General features: G+C 37.4%; 1 protein-coding gene across 1 annotated transcript; it reads left to right on the top strand.

The window, feature by feature from the left end:
* The first annotated feature begins 73 nt into the window (after nucleotides 1–73).
* LOC105043418 (uncharacterized) lies at nucleotides 74–17,013 on the top strand. The gene is given in 9 exon segments (XM_010920955.3): nucleotides 74–362; nucleotides 497–540; nucleotides 543–580; nucleotides 1,678–1,719; nucleotides 1,973–2,141; nucleotides 5,996–6,048; nucleotides 6,273–6,503; nucleotides 7,968–8,014; nucleotides 16,593–17,013. Coding segments are annotated over 9 exon segments (921 nt in total). The 5' UTR covers nucleotides 74–120; the 3' UTR covers nucleotides 16,648–17,013.
* Nucleotides 17,014–20,111: the final 3,098 nt, after the last annotated feature.

Raw genomic sequence — 20,111 nt, 5'->3', positions numbered from 1 at the left:
CGGGGTTTGGGTAGTCGGTTGGGATTCAGGGCGGGCTGGGTCCTGTTATTATATATAAGTGAACACCGGAAGAGATGCCGACTTTATGTCAAGAATTGAGCGCGGCAGCACGAGGACGCCATGGAAGCAACCCCGCTGTCCTCTTCCCGAGGGGAAGAATCTGGCGCAAGAAACCCTACCCCTAGCCCTCCATCCACGTCGACGTCGCCGCCGTCGCCGTCGCGGCTATGGAGGCCGGCAGCCCAGAGGAACCTCAGGAACCAATGGTCGAAGCTTCTCTCTACCAAGGACCGGTGGGTCTCCGCGGTATCGGAGGGGAGATCCTGCGCCACTTCTCTCGTCAACGCGTATCTATCACGCAAGTGAGATGAAAGATTTCCATTATATTTTCCTCCTGTTCTTCTTTTTTGGATTTTGTTGTTCTTTTAGTTTCGAGGGCCTGGATCGGTCTGTTAGCTAGGGTTTACGCGAGGTTTTGGGTTGGATTCTGAATTAGGTATTTGCCGGAGATGGATTTGGGCGTTCTGAAGGATATGCCGGGATTCGGAAGAAGGCTTGCGATAAATTGGCTCAGAAGCAGGTAATCTTCTTCCAAAGTGCACATCTTTGCAGCTAGATTGCTTACTCTCTATGCTAAAATCTTGATTTTTCATCATTTTGCTCTCTTATCAGTTGCAATTTGACTGGCTTGGATTGATAATACCATCCAAATGTTTTTGATGTCTTTTACACTAACAGAACCAGCTTTGTTCAAAAGAGATGGTTTCACAGCGACACTGCTTGTTTCAGTCTGTAACATATCAAGTTCTATGGTTTTTCATGTGCCTTGCAACCCTCTCGATTATAATTTCATTTGGACGATTGTCAAAAACATATGAAAAGAAATGAAATGGAGGGGTGAGATTATGTTGAAACACGTTCCAAACCCAAGCTTCCAAACATGGTTGGAAAATTATGGAAGTATATTGACAAATTAAATGAAGGATTTAGGTGTGGGAATATACCAATATGTGTTATACAGTATATCCCACATCAGACACCTATAAGTAGAGAATACAGCGGTAGGCACTATCATATTGTGCACATTGATATCTGACAGTGCGGCAATCGCTGACATGAACCAGTTTCTGTCTTATAGCCCTTGTCTCATGACCTGGCAAGTTAGCAGCATGATATTGTAGATGCAGTGTGGTAAAATGTTGTACATGCCAACTTGTACTTGGAATCGTGTGACATGTGGTACTATATTTGTTGAATTGGATATTGTTAGATATACTCCATGCGCTTACTGCTGCAATGCTTTCTCATATATTCTAACGTGCATCTATCTATTGGGCTACCTAGTATTTGGCACATGTGGTGCATGTGATAGGGAGCACTGTAGAGATTGATATTCATGCTCCATCTGATTCTACAACTTTTTGTCTATGTATATTGATATATGCACTTTGCTTTTGGTTGGTGCACTTCTCTTGTTTTTACCAGAATGTGAACCAGGTCCAGGTGTTTTTGCAAAAAGAAGTGCTTTAAAAAGCAATCATTTGATGAATTTGGAGTAGAAGCCTGGTAGTTTGTATCATAATATAGACATGCTTTTTATGGTATAAACTGACATTTCCTTTTCCTCTTTTATTATTTTGCACCTGACTTTTCCTTCTTTTTGTTCCTTTGTTTCAGGAGCTGTATCGCAACATGCTTATATCTTCTTATAAGGAAATGGTATGCATGGTTACCATTTACAGTTCATTTCAGCATCGTTTTAGTGGTTTTGCATGGTGTATACTTTGGCTTGTGGAACTCTATATAATGCTCCCATGGAATTATGATTTTTGAACTGCACTTTAAAAAAAAAAAAAAGAAGAAGAAATCCATCATAGCAGAGCTAGCATTATAGCTTGTATGCATCACAGTTAAGGGGTGAATCTCTTATGAGGACTAAATTCTTCTCTAAAATGGATTCTATCTAATGTAGGTAGTTGCTGTTTCTCACTTGGTGAAAGCATCTAGCTCTATGCGATGTTTTCTTAAAGGATCCGTAGCTGGCCCCCTTGTACAATTTTGTGATCATCCTGAGGACAAGAATGACTTTGGAGATGGTGGAGGGATTCCAGTGTTCTCATATTTCCCAATCTCACATTTTGGTAAGTGTTCATAGTCATGTTTTGACATGGTGATATATATATATATATATATATATATATATAGAGAGAGAGAGAGAGAGAGAGAGAGATTACATTTGTCAAGATTGTTTAAAAAAAAATATATCTTTTTAATTTCTTCCTTATTACTAGCAATCATGATCTTGATAGGATGGTGGTGTCATTTTATCTTTTTCCATTCACAAATTTGACCTTGTGTTTCTCTGTTGCTAAAGGGAATGTCTATTTGAGGGTATTTTTGTGTGCCGGCAAGAATCGATAAATTTTAAAGTTGAAATGCAAAATCTTTTGAAGCATAAGACTAGAATCACTGCAGAAAGTTGGTTAAATAATAAATAGGCTTGTGGTAATCAAAATATGGAATAGTTCTAGAAGCGTAAGGATTTAAAATTTAGAAAACAAGCTTGTAGTATATTGTGAGGACCAACAAAAAGGGCCTATGTCAAAACTTATGGCTTTGCAATGCTATAAACAAAAGCAGATCCAGGGGAGCCAGAATCATTTTTGGGATGGAAAATCAATATATTGCTATGTTGCTTATCGTTGACCTTTTTGAAGAAGGTTTTATTACCAACATGTTTGCTTCCATTTTTGGGTAATGTATTTGGTTTGAGAGCCATATGAGCTCTATGTATGGAGGATCTGCAATCCATTCAGCTACCTGAAAGTATTTTAGGTTTATCATATAGCAACCTTAATTTGTTCAACTTCAGGTTGAAACAGCTTCCTTATAATCATATAATATCTGTAATGGGATGGTTAGGTTAGACACTCTTTTAGATAGCAATAGCCCAATTACCTACCGAGATCTTGAAGAAAAAGAATGTTTAAATCAATGAACTATTCCAAAAATCATGTGATTATGCATGCCTTCCAGTATGTGTTACCTATTTGACTTAGTAAAGTGTAGCAGATGGATCAGGTTGTCAAGTGATTACATTTCAGATTAGAAACCAAAAAGGCGTGTGAGGGTCTGAAGAGAAACTTGTTGATTTGTAGCTTGAAACATCTAATGTGTTATTTTTCTTTCTTTCTTTCTTTCTTTCTTTTATTTTTTACTCCTTTAGAACCCATTTATCTTTTTTCACTATTTTCTTTGATTGACCCTTTTGTCTCTTTGTTTGATTATGAGAATTTTCATTGAGACGTAGCAACATATATCATTTTTCGTGTAGTGTGTCTGTGTGTGTGTATCCTAATGCCCACTCAAATTAATTGGATTGCGTCTCTACTTTTTGTGTGGTCTGATCTCAGCCTCTGATCCTCTCCTAGCTCATATAAAGCCCTATCCTCATGGATCTTATGCCAGATATGTGAGCATATGAGAATCAGAGAATTGTAGTTATAAATGATGAGATTCTATGAGATTTCTTAGATTTTTCAAATTACAGGCTAAAAGAAATGGATATCTAGTTGTTAAAGGGTTTACAAGGCTTAAATTGTGTTTGGTTTGAAAGAAGAAAATTGCATGGGACTGGCCAATTTCTTCTACTTCTTGCTAGAGCTACATACATTTTGGTCTAATGGTGAAGTTGATTATGTTTTAATTAAACTGATAATTGTATTTCACTTGAGCTTGCATGAATATTCTTCTTGGACTTTGGACATGTAGAGAGCATACAAAGCAAAACTTTGAATTATATGATCAACTCAAGGGAGGAGACATTTTTTTGACTTAGGGAATTGTAACCTATATAAAAGATATATGAACATTCAAATGCATTTTTTTCCTTAGTAGAAATTTTCTCAATGAGAACTATGTGCATTTTTATTTATATAAAAACTGTTCGAACAGTGAGCATCATAATGAAAAATCTTTGAGTTCTATGGGCACCTAAAAAACATTTTCCTCACTTTATTTTTTAAGTGAAATCTTTGAGTTCTATGCAAAATCTTTGAGTTCTTCCTTTTGTCCTTTAAACCATATTTTTCCTTGTTAATATACCATCAATTTTTAATATTGCAATTATGCTCACTGTTAAGATTGGGATCGACTCATAAATTATAAAGTGGGTTGAATTAGATTGGAACTAGGGCTAATTAGTGGGCCATGGCCACGCCCATGCCTACAAAATTGGGTTATCTTAGTGTCAGGTGGGGCCTTCCTAAATGGCCATGGGCTCAGTAGGTCTGGGCCTCAAATTTTAGGCCCACATTGTTGATGGGCTTGATGTGGGTTGATCTAGGTTCCATCCTTGTCCCATACCATTCTAAACTCCCCTGATTCCATTACTTCTCCATTTTATTATCCTCATCCTCAAGCCCTGACTCTTGACTCATTCCTTCCCCTCCCCACTCTTCTGCTCTCCAATTGTTGTTGAATTGAAATGCAAGCTTTGTTGTCATTGGAAAAACCAACACCAATGGCTGTGGGGAACCAAGCGATATGGGAAGAGCCTAGTGACAAAGAAGAGGGGGCAACAATAGTTGCAGGTGGTAACAAGGATCATGTGGAGTGGCCAGCAAGCAGAGGTTACATGGAGGGTGGTGGTTGGGGCACAGGTGGCCTTGAAGGTGCTTTGCTTTGTCAGTCTTCATCTTCGCCATAGACCACCAACAATGCTGGGCCTTGAGCATTTCTTTTTATACCTTTCGCTTTCTAGGGTTTGGGTTATTGATATAGTGGTTGTGATGAAAGGGCTCTTAGTCAATCATCGTTTTTCTTTGAGATTCCTTGGTGGTTGATTATATGGAAACCAGATCAAGTTGTGGTCCTAGCTTTGGTTGGGGCCTAGGCTTGAAGCTTTTGGGCCATTATTATTATTATTATTGTTATTGTTATTGTTATTGTTATTGTTATTGTTATTGTTATTATTTTTTTATTTTTTTTTTTTTTTTATTTTTTTTAAAGTGGGTTTGGGCCAGCCTTGTGCTAGTGTTAAATGATATGAACTAGGCTAGGCCTAGGATAGGCCAACCCAAGCCTGGCAATTAGTAGCCCTTATCGAATTGCAGATTGTTAGATATTTTTCTGATTTCTTCTGAAGATCTTTAAAAGATATAAAACATGTAAAATTTGAAATTTGAGTCAAATATATGGTAGATTAACATTGTGCATCATACATACAGGAAATCGGGCTTCTAGGAACATAAGCTTGTTTATTACATGTCTAGTGAAACAAATATTGTGCACCATTATTCAAGATGTCTATATACTAACCATCAATGCAGTTATCACTTTAGTTAGAGTGTTTTAGGGGAAAAAAGCATGACTTTAGTGAGTGTTTTAGGAAAAAAAAACATGGACAAGATTTTATATCCATTAAAAAATTAAAAAAAATTGCCTTTTGTTTTTCTAACCAAATAAACTCCAATAACTAGCTTGCTAATATTACTACTCATGAGTTATTAATAATAAATAATTTAAAAGCCACCTACTCAAATGCATTATAGAAAATGGAATAACATGCTGTTTAATATCTAAGTATCATAAACCAAGTCACATCTTATCATCCAAGAGATTCTATATTTTCATAACGCAGATTTAGATCCTATATTTCTAAGCAATCCTGACCCAAAGATGAGATTTGATTGATCAGGACTATTTTGATCCAGGTCATCAGATCTGAATCATCAATCGTAAGATTTTAATGACCGGATTTTTGTTATTGATTTAGTATGTTCCTAATTTTTTAAGTTTAGATTGGTTGGTTGCTCGTATGCATTGCTTTTGATTCTTCCCCATCGATTTGATTTACACTCCTCACTGTTTTACTTTACCTCCACCTTATATACATTAAGTTGATTTGATTGCTGTTTAATATGTAAGGTGCATGGAGGTGATTTGAGTTAATCTTACATAGTAATCTGAGAATGTTTTCTATTTATAATATCAGAAAATCTTGCTCAAGAGCTTGTCGAGATGTTTGCTTTAGAGCTAAGTTTGAAGGTATAGATGAGAACCTTATTCTTTTGAAAATAAATTTTCTGAGTTTCTTTTAGAAAACATTTATGACTTCAGACGTGTTATTTGACCTCTCGCTGTAACTCTGTTTGACAGTCTGAAAGTTATGATTTATCTGCGATACCCCTTACTTGTATGTATTGCTTTCACTTCATTTGGCTCCTACTAATTTTTTGTTTTATTTTTTTTATTGTTTTTGGCATGAATAGCGGCTACTAGTGGTCGAGCTACTCTCCATTAGTTGTAGCCAGAGCACAGGACAAATTAATGGATTAAAATGGTCAGATGAGGTATACCTTGGAGAATTTGATGATTTGAGAATAAATGGCCTGTATTCTGAAGAAAGTTGTGAGCCACTACGTCCACAAATAAAGAATTGGGAATCCTGTATCCGTTTGACTGGGCACTTAGACCATCCTCCAAAAAGTGAAGTTTTGCAGGTAATTATCCCATTCTAATTATGAGATCTTTGATGTCATTTCTTTTCTTTGAATAATGTCCTTTGGCTACTTTCCTGTTTTTTGTTTGTTATATAGGGCAAATCTTGTTTGACTACCATGTCATGACAACACCAATTGTGGTAACCGCAGATTGGTGTGTTTTTGAGATCTAATTTGACTGAAGTATGAGATACGTAATATATAGTGAAATGAAATAATGCTGGACACCTTAGTCGATAAACGAGGCTTGTCCATAAATAAACAAGGTCTCATCTTTGTTGGGGATGTCATGGAGTCCTAAAACTTCTGTTTTTTGGTTTGAACTTTAATAAAATTTCTTGTTTTCTTGGCTTTGAACATTAAGATATTCTTTTTTTAATAAGAAATAAACTCAGTGATCGAGTCTGTTGTATTTCTGGAGTGGCAGCCATCTGATATTGATGTTCTATTATATCTTGAAATGAAGCCTCAATGCATTTGATCAGTGCATCATTTGTCTTCCAATTCATGAGGGAGAATTTCTTGCTGCTAAAGGGAACATTTTTATCTATTTATTTGAAAAGTGAGGCAAAATGAATCAGGTTGTCTTTGTCTGCTCCATGTGCCTTTTAGCTTTGCAGCATATGCAAATAACTTATGGGGTAAAATAAATACCTTTCTTTGTAGGTTAGGCTATTGAGGACTCTATAATTCTTTTTCTCCCTTTCTTTGATTCGCTACGTATTTGGTTTTATCAAAGCTTGCCATTGCGGCCTAATTATCCCTATTAGTTTACAAAATACCTAGATAGCCATCAAATTATGATTTTTACAAGTGAATCACATATTGAATCTAGATGCTTATGTTGCATTAGTTGGTTCAATCTTCATCTTAGGGAAATTTGTGAGACTATGCAAGAAATATGTTGGAACCAACATTCATTTATTCCTTGTGATTTACAAACCCCACCCCCCCCCCCCCCCCCCCCCGCCAAAAAAAAAAAGCAGCAAACTAATTGCCTGAAGTTGACAATCTTGGCATGGGCACCTACCTAGTGGATGATCATATTTTCATAAATGGGAGTTTGCTATTCATGTCAAGGATCCACTGATACATTTTGAGTAGGTATTAGGATCTCTGAGAGGTCCATTATTCTTCTTATCTGGATGTCTGCATATTGCTTCATGGCTCATATTAGAAGATGGCTTCAGACATTGTTTGCATAGTGGTCTTTACGAGAGAATTGCAGTTTTGCCAGTCAAAGCTGATAGATTTTCATAACCCTCTAGCAGACTGCGTGGAATAATATCCATCATATGATGGTTTAAGGGTGCTTATCTTATGGCTGTTTCTTGGATATCATGTTCTGGGACTTTTGCAAAGCTATTTCTATGTATGCAGTAAAGCAACATTTTATTTTGTGGTCAAGAAAAGCAGCAAGATTTCATTTTTCCTGTCTTACCATTGATTTGGGTTGGCTTGCAGGTGTATTTAACTACATGGCTTGCCGAAGTGAACATTAATATGAATAGGTACGGAAGCACAGAAGATCTCTTGCTCTAGTTTCAGAAATCTTTTAGACCATCTTGATCAAATTTAGCATGAAATATATACCATATTGACTCCATAATAACTTGGAATGTAACAAGCACTGGTAGGTAGCTATCAGCAAGGATTTTGGAAGGCTCAAGTTTGGTGGGTATGCAGGCTTCATTTTCGGTTAACTACTGCTGGCCTCATCTGACTTGGCCATCCCACCAAGTGGATGGAGAGTTTTCTTTAAATATTTTTTGTGTTATCACCAAACACACTGACTAGTCATATTATATATTTTATATTCAAACTTAATATCCACTTATTTCATGTTTGTAATGTTTCCATGATGCGGGACAATCCTAAAAAGAAAATCAATCCTAATAATCAAGCTCTCTTCTGTTCATCAACAACAAATCACGTCCGGTCAGGGGCTCATTATTCCCAGGACAGACAGTATAGTTGCCTATACTCTGCTCAGGAGGCGTGATTGATTGATACGAGACTAAAGCGAGATCAATCTAAATGATACAGACGAATGCCATTCGAGAGATCAGTAAACAATTAGTAATAGAAAATTTCATAAACAGATAGCAGAAATTAAACATACTCACGAGTAAATGCAAAAAAAGAAATAAGAATGGAACGAGAGAAAATAAAATATTAAACCCGTGAGAAAATCCAAAAAGATGATAAGAATCCGGATCGTGGTAGTTAAGAAACTACTCTGATTAGGGCTCTTAATCTTTTAACCAAACAGATCCATCGATAAAGAACTAGGTCTTTACCAACATCGGATTTAAAAAAAAATCAAAGATCAACTGTTAAGGAACGAAGGTCCTTGACAGCATATGATCTGTAGAATAAGAAATCACTCTTTCTCTCAGCACGACAGATGAATATTCTGGAGGAGACAGATCTTCTCTTGACGGAATAGGCTTGCGTGTGTAGATGGTGGAGTCGATCAGAGTCGCAGGAACACTGAATCTTAAGTAGAAGGAATAGGATAGAAAGTGGGCCTCACACCCTCCCCTTGTGGGGCGATTTTGGGTCTCACACCCTCTCCCTCTCGGAGCGATTGACACAAGTATTTGTGGAGTTTGTAAAATCATTCATTGTTTTCTTTCATGAAAGATACAAGGATTTATATAGGACTCTAAGGATCCTATTTGTTTAGGAATCTCTTATTTTTACAAGGAAGAAATCAACCCTTCACAAAAAAGTAAAGCATTATAATCTACCATAGGAAAGAAATCAGCCTTCAACAAAATAAGTAAGTAGCCAAGAACTCTTAAGGAATTCTAAGGAAGAAATGGAATTTCATGTGGGTGCTTGATGCTTGACACAACTTGGCATGAGCACGGCATATGCTGGCATGCATATTCTTCTCTTGGCATGTGGAGAGTGGTGGCTCCAAAGGTGACGTGGACAAATCCAAGTATGGCCCTATGGACCCAAAGCCAAATGCATTAAAATTTATTGACTGAAAATAAATAACTGAAGTAGAATCAATTTAATGAGGCTTCTTCGATCCAAATCGAACTTAAATTATGTTGCCGATTTTTGATGGCTCTGGTGTCCGCACCAATTCTCCCGAGGTGGGAAAAACTCGACCCTGTCGAGTGTGGATCGATTTCGCTCTGGTGACGCTCAAGTAGATCGGGATCAATGCGTTGCAGCTCTTCTCGAGTGATCCAGGTATCTTCAGACTCCGGTCGACCTCGCCATCTGACCAGATACCGCTGATAGCCTCGACTCCGGGTGGAAAGGATCTGCTCATCCAAAATTCTCTCAATCTGATCGTGTTTTGCTGACATTTTGGTTGGTGGACACTCAGGGATAGGTTCGCTCTCAAAGGTTGGTTCAGGCTCAAATGGCTCACTAGGTATCCGAGTTGGTTTTTTATAGGCGACAAGATCTGTAATGTTAAAAGTAGAGCTAATTCCAAAATCAGAAGGTAGGTCCACAACATACGCATTTGATCCGATTTTCTTTATGATCTTAAATGGACCTGCTCCTCGGGCATGTAACTTCTTCACGGTTCCGGGAGGAAACCGTTCAGGCCTCAATCGAACCATCACATAGTCTCCCTCTGCAAACTCTTGAACACGTCGATGAGAATCTGCATTCTGTTTATAAACTTTATTACTCATACTAATTTTTTTACTGATCTCTTTATGCAGACTCTTGACATGCTGTGCAAATGACTCTGCAGATTCGGAAATCCTAGCATGCATGGGTAGTGGGATGAGGTCTATTGGTTTTCTAGGTTGATATCCATGAACTACTTCAAAAGGACTCATGCCAATGGACCTATTAACAGAGCTATTATATGCAAATTCGGCTCGGGGCAGCAAAAGATCCCAGTTACCCATATGTTCCCCAATCAAGCAACGCAAAAGATTTCTAAGACTCCTATTAACCACTTCGGTCTGACCGTCTGTTTGCGGATGATAGGCAGAAGAAAACTTTAGTTTTGTGCCTAAAAGATGCCATAGGGTTTTCCAAAAGTAGCTCATAAATCTAACATCCCTATCAGAAACAATGGTTTTAGGCAATCCATGTAGTCTAACAATCTCATCAAAGTATATCCTTGCAACTTTCGACGCGTCGGACGTTTGGCAACAGGGCAAGAAATGGGCCATTTTTGAAAATCTATCTACAACCACTAGAATGGAATCATGCTTCCTGGCTGTCCTAGGTAATCCCAAAACAAAATCCATACTAACATCTTGCCAAGGACAGTCTGGTATAGGTAAGGGTGTATATAAGCCGGTGTTTTGTTTTCTCTGCTTGGCCACGGCACATGTTCTACATTGGGCAACAATTCGGGCGACATCTCTTTTCAAGCTTGGCCAAAAGAATTGGGCTTCTACCAACTCTATAGTTTTATTCCTACCAAAGTGTCCAGCTAATCCTCCAGCATGTAATTCCCAAACTAAAAAATCTCTCAAAGATGTACGGGGGATACACAGCCTAGTTTCTCTAAATAGGTAACCATCCTGAAGGGTATATTCACTACGTTCTCTAGATGGCCCCTTACGTAAAGCGGTAAGTATGTCACCAAAATCTGGACACTCATAATTTTCTTTAATCTTATCAAAACCAACAACTTCTATACTAACGGTGGACAGCAAAGTATGACGGCGACTCAGGGCATCAGCAGCACGATTCTCTACACCTGCACGGTGTTTCAAAACAAAAGTATAGGCTTGCAAAAACTCGACCCACCTACCGTGTCTATAATTCAATTTCTTTTGAGAATTCAGGAATCTAAGGGCCTCATGGTCAGAGTACAAAACAAATTCTTGCGGTAGCAGGTAATGCCTCCAATATCTTAAAGCTTGAATTACCGCATAAAACTCCTTATCATAGGTAGAATACTTGAGTTTAGAATCGTTAAGTTTCTCGCTAAAGTATGCTACCGGATGACCTTCTTGACTAAGGACACCACCAATCCCAACTCCTGACGCATCGCACGCTGCTTCAAAAATCTTAGAAAAATCAGGGAGACGTAAGATTGGGGCATGAGTCATCTTGTCCTTAATGTCTAGAAAGGCTCTATTGGCTGCCCTAGTCCATTCAAAATTTTCCTTTCTAATGCAGTCAGTGATGGGAGCGACTATGGTGCTAAACCCTTTTATGAACCTACGATAAAAAGTTGCTAATCCATGAAAACTTCGCACGTCATGCACACTCTTGGGCACCGGCCACTCAACTATTGCTCTAATCTTTTCAGGATCAGCAGATACACCATTGGGGGTAACAACAAAACCTAAAAAGATGATATGGTCTGTCATAAAAGCGCACTTCTTAGGATTAGCATACAAGCTTTCTGTTTTAAGAACTTGACACACTCTTTGGAGGTGATCTAAATGGTCTTCCCTAGTTCGACTATAGATCAAAATGTCATCAAAATATACGACTACAAATACTCCTATAAATGGTCGTAGTACTTGGGTCATCAACCTCATGAAGGTACTAGGAGCATTAGATAATCCAAATGGCATCACCATCCACTCATATAAACCATTTTTTGTCTTGAAAGCAGTTTTCCACTCATCTCCCGGTCTAATCCTTACTTGATGGTAACCACTCTTAAGATCGATCTTAGAAAAGATAGTGGATCCGGCCATCATATCTAACATGTCATCTAACCTAGGGATGGGAAAGCGGTACTTAATGGTGATCTTATTAATGGCACGGCTATCTATGCACATCCTCCATGTACCATCCTTCTTTGGAGTCAGTAGTGCAGGAACCGCGCAAGGACTCAAACTCTCCCTCACAAATCCTTTTTTTATCAGCTCTCCAACTTGTCTTTGTAGCTCAGCATGCTCATTAGGGTTCAACCTATAGTGGGGCAAGTTGGGTAGGGTAGATCCAGGAACTAAATCAATGGCATGTTGAATGTTTCTCATAGGCGGTAAGTAATCTGGAAGATCCTCAGGAAAGACATCATGAAACTCAGCAAGAAGGCTAGCTACTTCCTTAGGATAATCCACCTTAGAATCCTCACGAACTTCTCTAGCAACAAGCATCCAAACTGGTGATCCTTCACTCATGACCGTCTCTAATTCTTTAGCACCTATCAGATTGAGGCTTTTCTTCTTAAGATTTTCTTTTGGTCCATCGCCTATCTTTCTATTAGTAGCCTTAGGTGGGGAAGGATTAATCGTGATCTTCTTACCCTGATGAGTAAAGCTGCAGGAGTTGGTACGGCCATAAATCGTAACATCATTGTCGAATAGCCAAGGCCGACCTAATATGATACTTCCGACTTCCATGGGTAAGACATCGCACCACACATGATCCTGATAGGAATGAAGCTGGATGGGCACACGACATCTAAATTTGATGGGAATAGAGGAGGAATCAATCCAAGACACACGGTATGGACTAGGATGATCTACAGGAGTTAATCCTAATCGCTTAACCGTGTCGGTGGAGATGGCATTGATACAGCTACCGCTATCAATGATCACCTTACAAATTTTATCGCCAAATTTTATGAAGGTATGGAAAATAGAGGTCCTACGCCAGTCTTCACTTTCCTTAGTTTGGGCTAGGACATACCTAACGACTCCAAGCCTAAGGTCTGACTCAGGTGTGGCATAACCTAGGATGTCCTCAGTACTCTCAAATTGCTCGGCTAAATCTGGATCAGCTTCATAAACTTCCTCCTCAATATTTTCTAGAGTTTCTCCTTCTAATTCTTCTACGAATAATGATCGGTTGGGGCATTGTGCAGCAAAGTGACCGTAACCATGGCACTTGAAGCAATGAGATCGAGAACTACTTCCTTTTGATAACTCTCCTATAGCTCCTTTTCCTTTATCTTCTTTTCTCCCAATAGGATTTGTAAGTGGAGGTCTGTTACTAGGAGTTTGATTAATATTAGGTCTCGATCCAGAAGGGGTTACTCGGTTGGGTTCAGGACGACGGAGAGTCGAATATCTAGAAAATCTTTCAAAATCTAAGACAAGTTGATAAGCTTGTTCTAACGTGGTTACCTCTCGCAGAAAGAGCTCACGCTGAATATCCTCTCGTAATCCAGCTCTAAATCGAGATAAGGTAACAACTCTATCTTCGGCTACTCCACATCTCATGAGGTATTCATCAAATCTCGTGATATACTCGGTGACTGATCTATTCCCTTGAGTAAGCCTCTGCCATTGATCTAAAAGTCTTTGTTGGTAAGAGGTGGGGAGGTACTTCTCTCTGAGTTTTTCTTTCATCTCATCCCAGGTTTCTATCAGATCTTGTCTTCTCTGATTGAGAAGACGCTCTACACTTTCCCAATAAAGTCGGGCTTGCCTCATCAATTTCATCCTAGCAAATCTAACTCTCCTTGCTTCAGACATTTCATACCATCCAAAATAGTGGTCCATACCTGATTCCCAATCTAGGTACTCTCTCGGATCTAGACAACCATCAAAACTTGGGGCTTCGACTTTCACATTCCTAAGAATATGCTCATCTTGATCGAACTGGTTATGGTGCGGACGTGCCCCTATAGGTCGATCAAGTTCTAGATTCCTACCTCTTTGTCCTATAGGTAGTCGGAGAGACTCAGGTTCAGGTTGTTTCTGCCTAGCTTCTTCTAATACCACTATTCTCTCATCCATGGCTTTCATAAAATTTTTCATGTCATCAAACTTTTCAGTCAGAGCATTAATGATGGCTGCTATATTGGGATCCATATTGGTGTTGGGTGGGGAAGTAGGATGTTGGTACCAGGTACCTGATCTAGTGGTCATGCAACTCTAAGATGCAGAAATAAGGTGCAATAAAATTAAAATGCTTGAAAGTAAAGTACGAAATTTAGAGTGCGAAAATTTAACTTGCGAAAATTTAAATTGCTGAATTTAAACTAAAGCCCTAATCAACCTGCTCTGATACCAAATTGATGCGGGACAATCCTAAAAAGAAAATCAATCCTAATAATCAAGCTCTCTTCTGTTCATCAACAACAAATCACGTCCGGTCAGGGGCTCATTATTCCCAGGACAGACAGTATAGTTGCCTATACTCTGCTCAGGAGGCGTGATTGATTGATACGAGACTAAAGCGAGATCAATCTAAATGATACAGACGAATGCCATTCGAGAGATCAGTAAACAATTAGTAATAGAAAATTTCATAAACAGATAGCAGAAATTAAACATACTCACGAGTAAATGCAAAAAAAGAAATAAGAATGGAACGAGAGAAAATAAAATATTAAACCCGTGAGAAAATCCAAAAAGATGATAAGAATCCGGATCGTGGTAGTTAAGAAACTACTCTGATTAGGGCTCTTAATCTTTTAACCAAACAGATCCATCGATAAAGAACTAGGTCTTTACCAACATCGGATTTAAAAAAAAATCAAAGATCAACTGTTAAGGAACGAAGGTCCTTGACAGCATATGATCTGTAGAATAAGAAATCACTCTTTCTCTCAGCACGACAGATGAATATTCTGGAGGAGACAGATCTTCTCTTGACGGAATAGGCTTGCGTGTGTAGATGGTGGAGTCGATCAGAGTCGCAGGAACACTGAATCTTAAGTAGAAGGAATAGGATAGAAAGTGGGCCTCACACCCTCCCCTTGTGGGGCGATTTTGGGTCTCACACCCTCTCCCTCTCGGAGCGATTGACACAAGTATTTGTGGAGTTTGTAAAATCATTCATTGTTTTCTTTCATGAAAGATACAAGGATTTATATAGGACTCTAAGGATCCTATTTGTTTAGGAATCTCTTATTTTTACAAGGAAGAAATCAACCCTTCACAAAAAAGTAAAGCATTATAATCTACCATAGGAAAGAAATCAGCCTTCAACAAAATAAGTAAGTAGCCAAGAACTCTTAAGGAATTCTAAGGAAGAAATGGAATTTCATGTGGGTGCTTGATGCTTGACACAACTTGGCATGAGCACGGCATATGCTGGCATGCATATTCTTCTCTTGGCATGTGGAGAGTGGTGGCTCCAAAGGTGACGTGGACAAATCCAAGTATGGCCCTATGGACCCAAAGCCAAATGCATTAAAATTTATTGACTGAAAATAAATAACTGAAGTAGAATCAATTTAATGAGGCTTCTTCGATCCAAATCGAACTTAAATTATGTTGCCGATTTTTGATGGCTCTGGTGTCCGCACCATTCCATCTCTTAGAAATTTGGTGTCCTCTCTCTTTTGCTACTCACGAATACCATTTAACTCTAATGCCCCTTGTCCTTCTAGGATCCAAGGTTACAAAGCCCTTTCCGCTATGGTGCTTCACCCCCACTGGGGGGATATGGTGTCTATTGCTGGACTAGCTGACTGGTTACAAATGATAAAAAAGATCATAAGCTAAAGCTATTCGTTTAATTTGTTTCAGTGTCTTATATTTTTGATTCATTAAAGAATTGTTTATGCAACTTCAAGAGAATGTATTGGAGTAAACCAATGTACAAGAGAATTCTAAATATATAAAGGCTACATGGATTTATACTAGATGACCTGTCAGAAAGACATTTACATAGACTACAAATTCTAGATGTATTGAGTACCAGCTTAAGAATATTGTACAATGGGAAACAAGTTGTACCTGAAGGCTTTGTTCGGTGCTGAGACAGTGAACAAACAGAAATTTTGTTGGGCACGAATCTTCTTCCCATTATTTTCTATCATGAAGAAAATTGAGGGAGAGACGGAGAAAATTGTGCCTCCGATAAAATCATTATCAATTCAGAGAGAGAGAGAGCGAGCACGTAAGGGACATGTCGTTTATACTTTATAACCCATCTAATCTTCGTTACATTTTCTTATTTCCTGAGTTCAATCAGACATGAGAAAATTTTTAATTTTCTTTTTTTTTCATGGTATTTTTATTTTCTTTCATTTTCTCAACAACCAAACGGAGTTTAGCCGTTCGCTTTTCATGTGTGATATCATTGTCTTATTTTTTTTATGCTTTATGATAATGTTTATCATTATAATGTACATGCTTCAATAAGGAAACTGTGATATATATATATATATATATACCCCCTGGCACTGTCAGTGATCTGATAACAAAAATATTCTCTTTCTTTTTTGTGCTGCAGGTTAAGTGAAATATTTGCCACAGTTGAAGAAGAAATGCAAGTCAGATTGTCATGAAGTTTACAACGAATCTCCTCGACTGAAAACAGGGAAGAACAATCTTTCAAATGACTCTCAGCACATGTTTTATTTGGGGTATGGAAGCAAAAAAAAAAAGATGTGCGTGGAAACTCAGAGAAAAAAGCAAGTGGTTTGCTCATGCAGAAAACTTAGGTGAAATTGATAGTTAGTTTGGGGGGATGGTTTGTAGAAAAACTATATATAATTTTCTGGGTTGCTTGTTTGTGTTATTGATGGAAACCATGGCTTATGTTCTTATTAATGTCTCAAAAATCCACCCACTGTCTGAAGGCATCATATATTCATATGTGAGAATGATTAACAAAATTTAAAAAAAGAAAGAGTGGTGTTTTTGTTCTTTTACTTTCACCTTCCAAATATATGTGTAGCAGTTGTTCACTGGATGGTCGGCGCCCATTCATATAATTAGTAAGGGTCGAGTTCATTGATTTATGAGTGTTAGCCTATCAATGTAATTCTTGAATATTTAGAAGGTGACCGTTCCAGCAGCCGTATTGCCCGATCTTCCTAACACGAAAAATTTGTGAGGGGGCATGTCGACAAAGTAAATAGTTGGATTGACACCATTACGATCTATATGCTTGATATGTGAACTGATGATGATCTTGTATTAAAATTCATTCCAGGTGCGTTCAAGGGAAACAAACCATCGGGCGCAGGGACGTGGGGGTTTCCACATCTATTTCGCTTGGTGCCCACCAGCCTGCTTAGGAAATACGGCCACCTATATGGAAGTGGAGCTTAGAGCGTATGGTAGGTCCTCTCAGCAGCAATCTTCTCTCTTTTAACCTGGATTTCCAATCTGTGGACCCAACCAGAGGAGCTAGAACTGGTTATGAAGGCGGCGTGTAGCAGATGAAAGTGAAGCTAAATAAGATAGGATGTTCTAGAGAACGCCGAGAGGAAAGCCATCTTACCTATCCATCCGAGTCCTAGGATTTTTAACGCATCGGCTTGTTGAGAGAGATTACGTGATGCACCAAAAGAATATCCACGTGAGACGGGATAAGTTGGGTCTATAGTTTGTTAGCTCATTTAGTTACAGGACAGTGACCAAAATGAAAAGCAATCACTTTCTAGAAAATGATTTTTTGAAACATGATTGTTGCCCCTAAAATAAAAAAAAAAGGTGTTTACCATTTGATTGGTGTGGAAAGAGTACATTCGACATCTTTAATAAAAGAATATTATTGTATATGACAAAGCTTTAGTATTTAAATAACAAATAATATTATTATTAGTAACTATGCAACAAATTAAATTATTAATTAATAAAATTAATATAATTGACTTGATAAAATTAAAATATTAATAAGATTACAAGCTAATCACCATTGTGTTGGCAATTTATGATGTCCGTATAAGATGTGCCATGCGAACATGAATTTGAATTTGAGTTTCAGTACGCTGAATTTTTTTTTTTTTTTTTGATGTAATAGTACGCTGAATTTTTAGTTACATGTTTTGGCACTTTGTAAGCTCTCTATGTTGAGTTTCAAACTATGAACCTCAGTTTAAATTTGATCTTATATTCAATCCTAAGGTTTCAATACATATAACTAAAAGATTTTAACATAAGAAACTCTGTAGTGAGAACTTCAGTCCTTACTAAATTCAAATTATAACGGTACCTCACGTTTCATTTCTGAGTTTCAGCAGATGAAACTTTAAGTTTTAGAATATCATAAAAATCTTTATAATTAAGATTTCAACTTTTGAGTTTCAATCGCAGAGTGTTGGCAACATTGGGGTTTCAATACATGAAAATTTAATCGGCTGAAACCAAATATATGAAATGTTGACTGAAACACTAAAAGCAGTCCTAAAGAGTTTCAGCAAATGAAACACTGTGGGCACCCCTTATCGTTGTTTCTAGATAATAAAATCCTTAGATGATGGTACATTTCATTATCGAGTATTGGTACCATGATGTTCTAGGTCAATTGTGTAAACCAGCAATTCAGAACTGATGGGTGCAAAAAAAGAACAATTCTCTTCCCAGTTGTACTCTATAGTTAAGTATATATTTTACATCAGATTTTATGGTGTAGGTTCTAGCATGATTGCCTGGTTCTTTAGTTCACTTGGTTTGGGTTCGCATCCATCATATGCTTGTGCTATTTTTTTGATGAAACTGGATTCACTAAACTTTGACGGCACTAATTTCTGTAAGGATTATTTTTTCTTTGAGGAGCTAACAACATTTATTGATGTCCTTTAGTGTTGCAAGTTAAACATGTATTTCTGAATCACTTGAGTTCAGGCTATTAATCTTGGATCCAGTTGAAGAGCGAGAAAATAATTTATTAATAATTATTGTAATAAAATATTTTATAATAAATAACAAAATAAAGATATATATATCTAAAAATATTACAAAAATAACAATAAATATTTAATTTTATATATAAATAAAAATAAGTAAAAAAATATTATCTTATGCCATCTGCAAAATGGTCTTGATTGTATAAAAATCTCAATAATCTCTTCCACATTAAAGATTAAAAAATAAATAAACAATTAAAAAATAAATAAACAATTATTTTTGTTAAAAAAATTATTATTTGAAATAAAAAATTAATATATAAATTAATTATATGATTTTTTTTCAAACTAGTGGATTCATAATGTGTATAAGACTAAAATATTAGAGGGCCATGACGTATATAAATATATAGATGATAAGTATTTTAAAATTTTTTAAGGGGACGCCTCTTGTCCTCTTGCGCTCCGGCGCTGCTTAAATCTGTATACATGCATGGTGTTACTAAATCTACCATGCTTTGCATATTGGAGGATATTACTTTGTTGTATACATTTAAATGTTTGGATGCTTTGGAAGTTTGGATGTTTCTAAACAAATACAGTGGCATCTTATTATCTTTGAAAGTTGGATATTTGGTTGGCAGGCTCGTCAGTGATCATTACTTGGCGAGCAAGATTTTGCCGATGGCTTGCTGACGGTTCTGCCAATGGCTATAGATTTTTGCCGAGAGGCTCTGGTGGTCCGGAAAACTTCTGTTTCTCGTGGTGCTATTACTCCATAATTGTCTGGGTTGGATAAATTGAAATAAATACATGCTGATGGGATTTCTTCTTTAATGATGGATTCACCACTTTTGTATTGATCATGGGAGGGGTAGAAGCCAAGAAGATGCGGTGGTCACTTGCCAATTGGCGGTTGGAAGGTTGAACCTGGTAGATGGTCCCCCACGCAAAGCTAGATTCTTCCCAAGAAATGACCGAAAATAAAAAAGAAAAAAAAAACATTGCTTTAATGAAGAATAAAATATAATTATATAACTAAATACTTTAAAGATAAATGCTTAAGGACACTATGTAGATTATAATGACTTCATTTCATTGATAAGTGGTTGATGATCCAACCCAACTTTTTACATCAGCATGAGCAAGACATTTATCCTTCCACATAGCTTTTC

The sequence above is a fragment of the Elaeis guineensis genome, chromosome 4 (genome assembly GCF_000442705.2).
Source record: "Elaeis guineensis isolate ETL-2024a chromosome 4, EG11, whole genome shotgun sequence".
In the NCBI taxonomy this organism is placed as follows: Eukaryota; Viridiplantae; Streptophyta; class Magnoliopsida; order Arecales; family Arecaceae; genus Elaeis; species Elaeis guineensis.
This window is presented reverse-complemented; position numbering and strand designations above follow the sequence as displayed.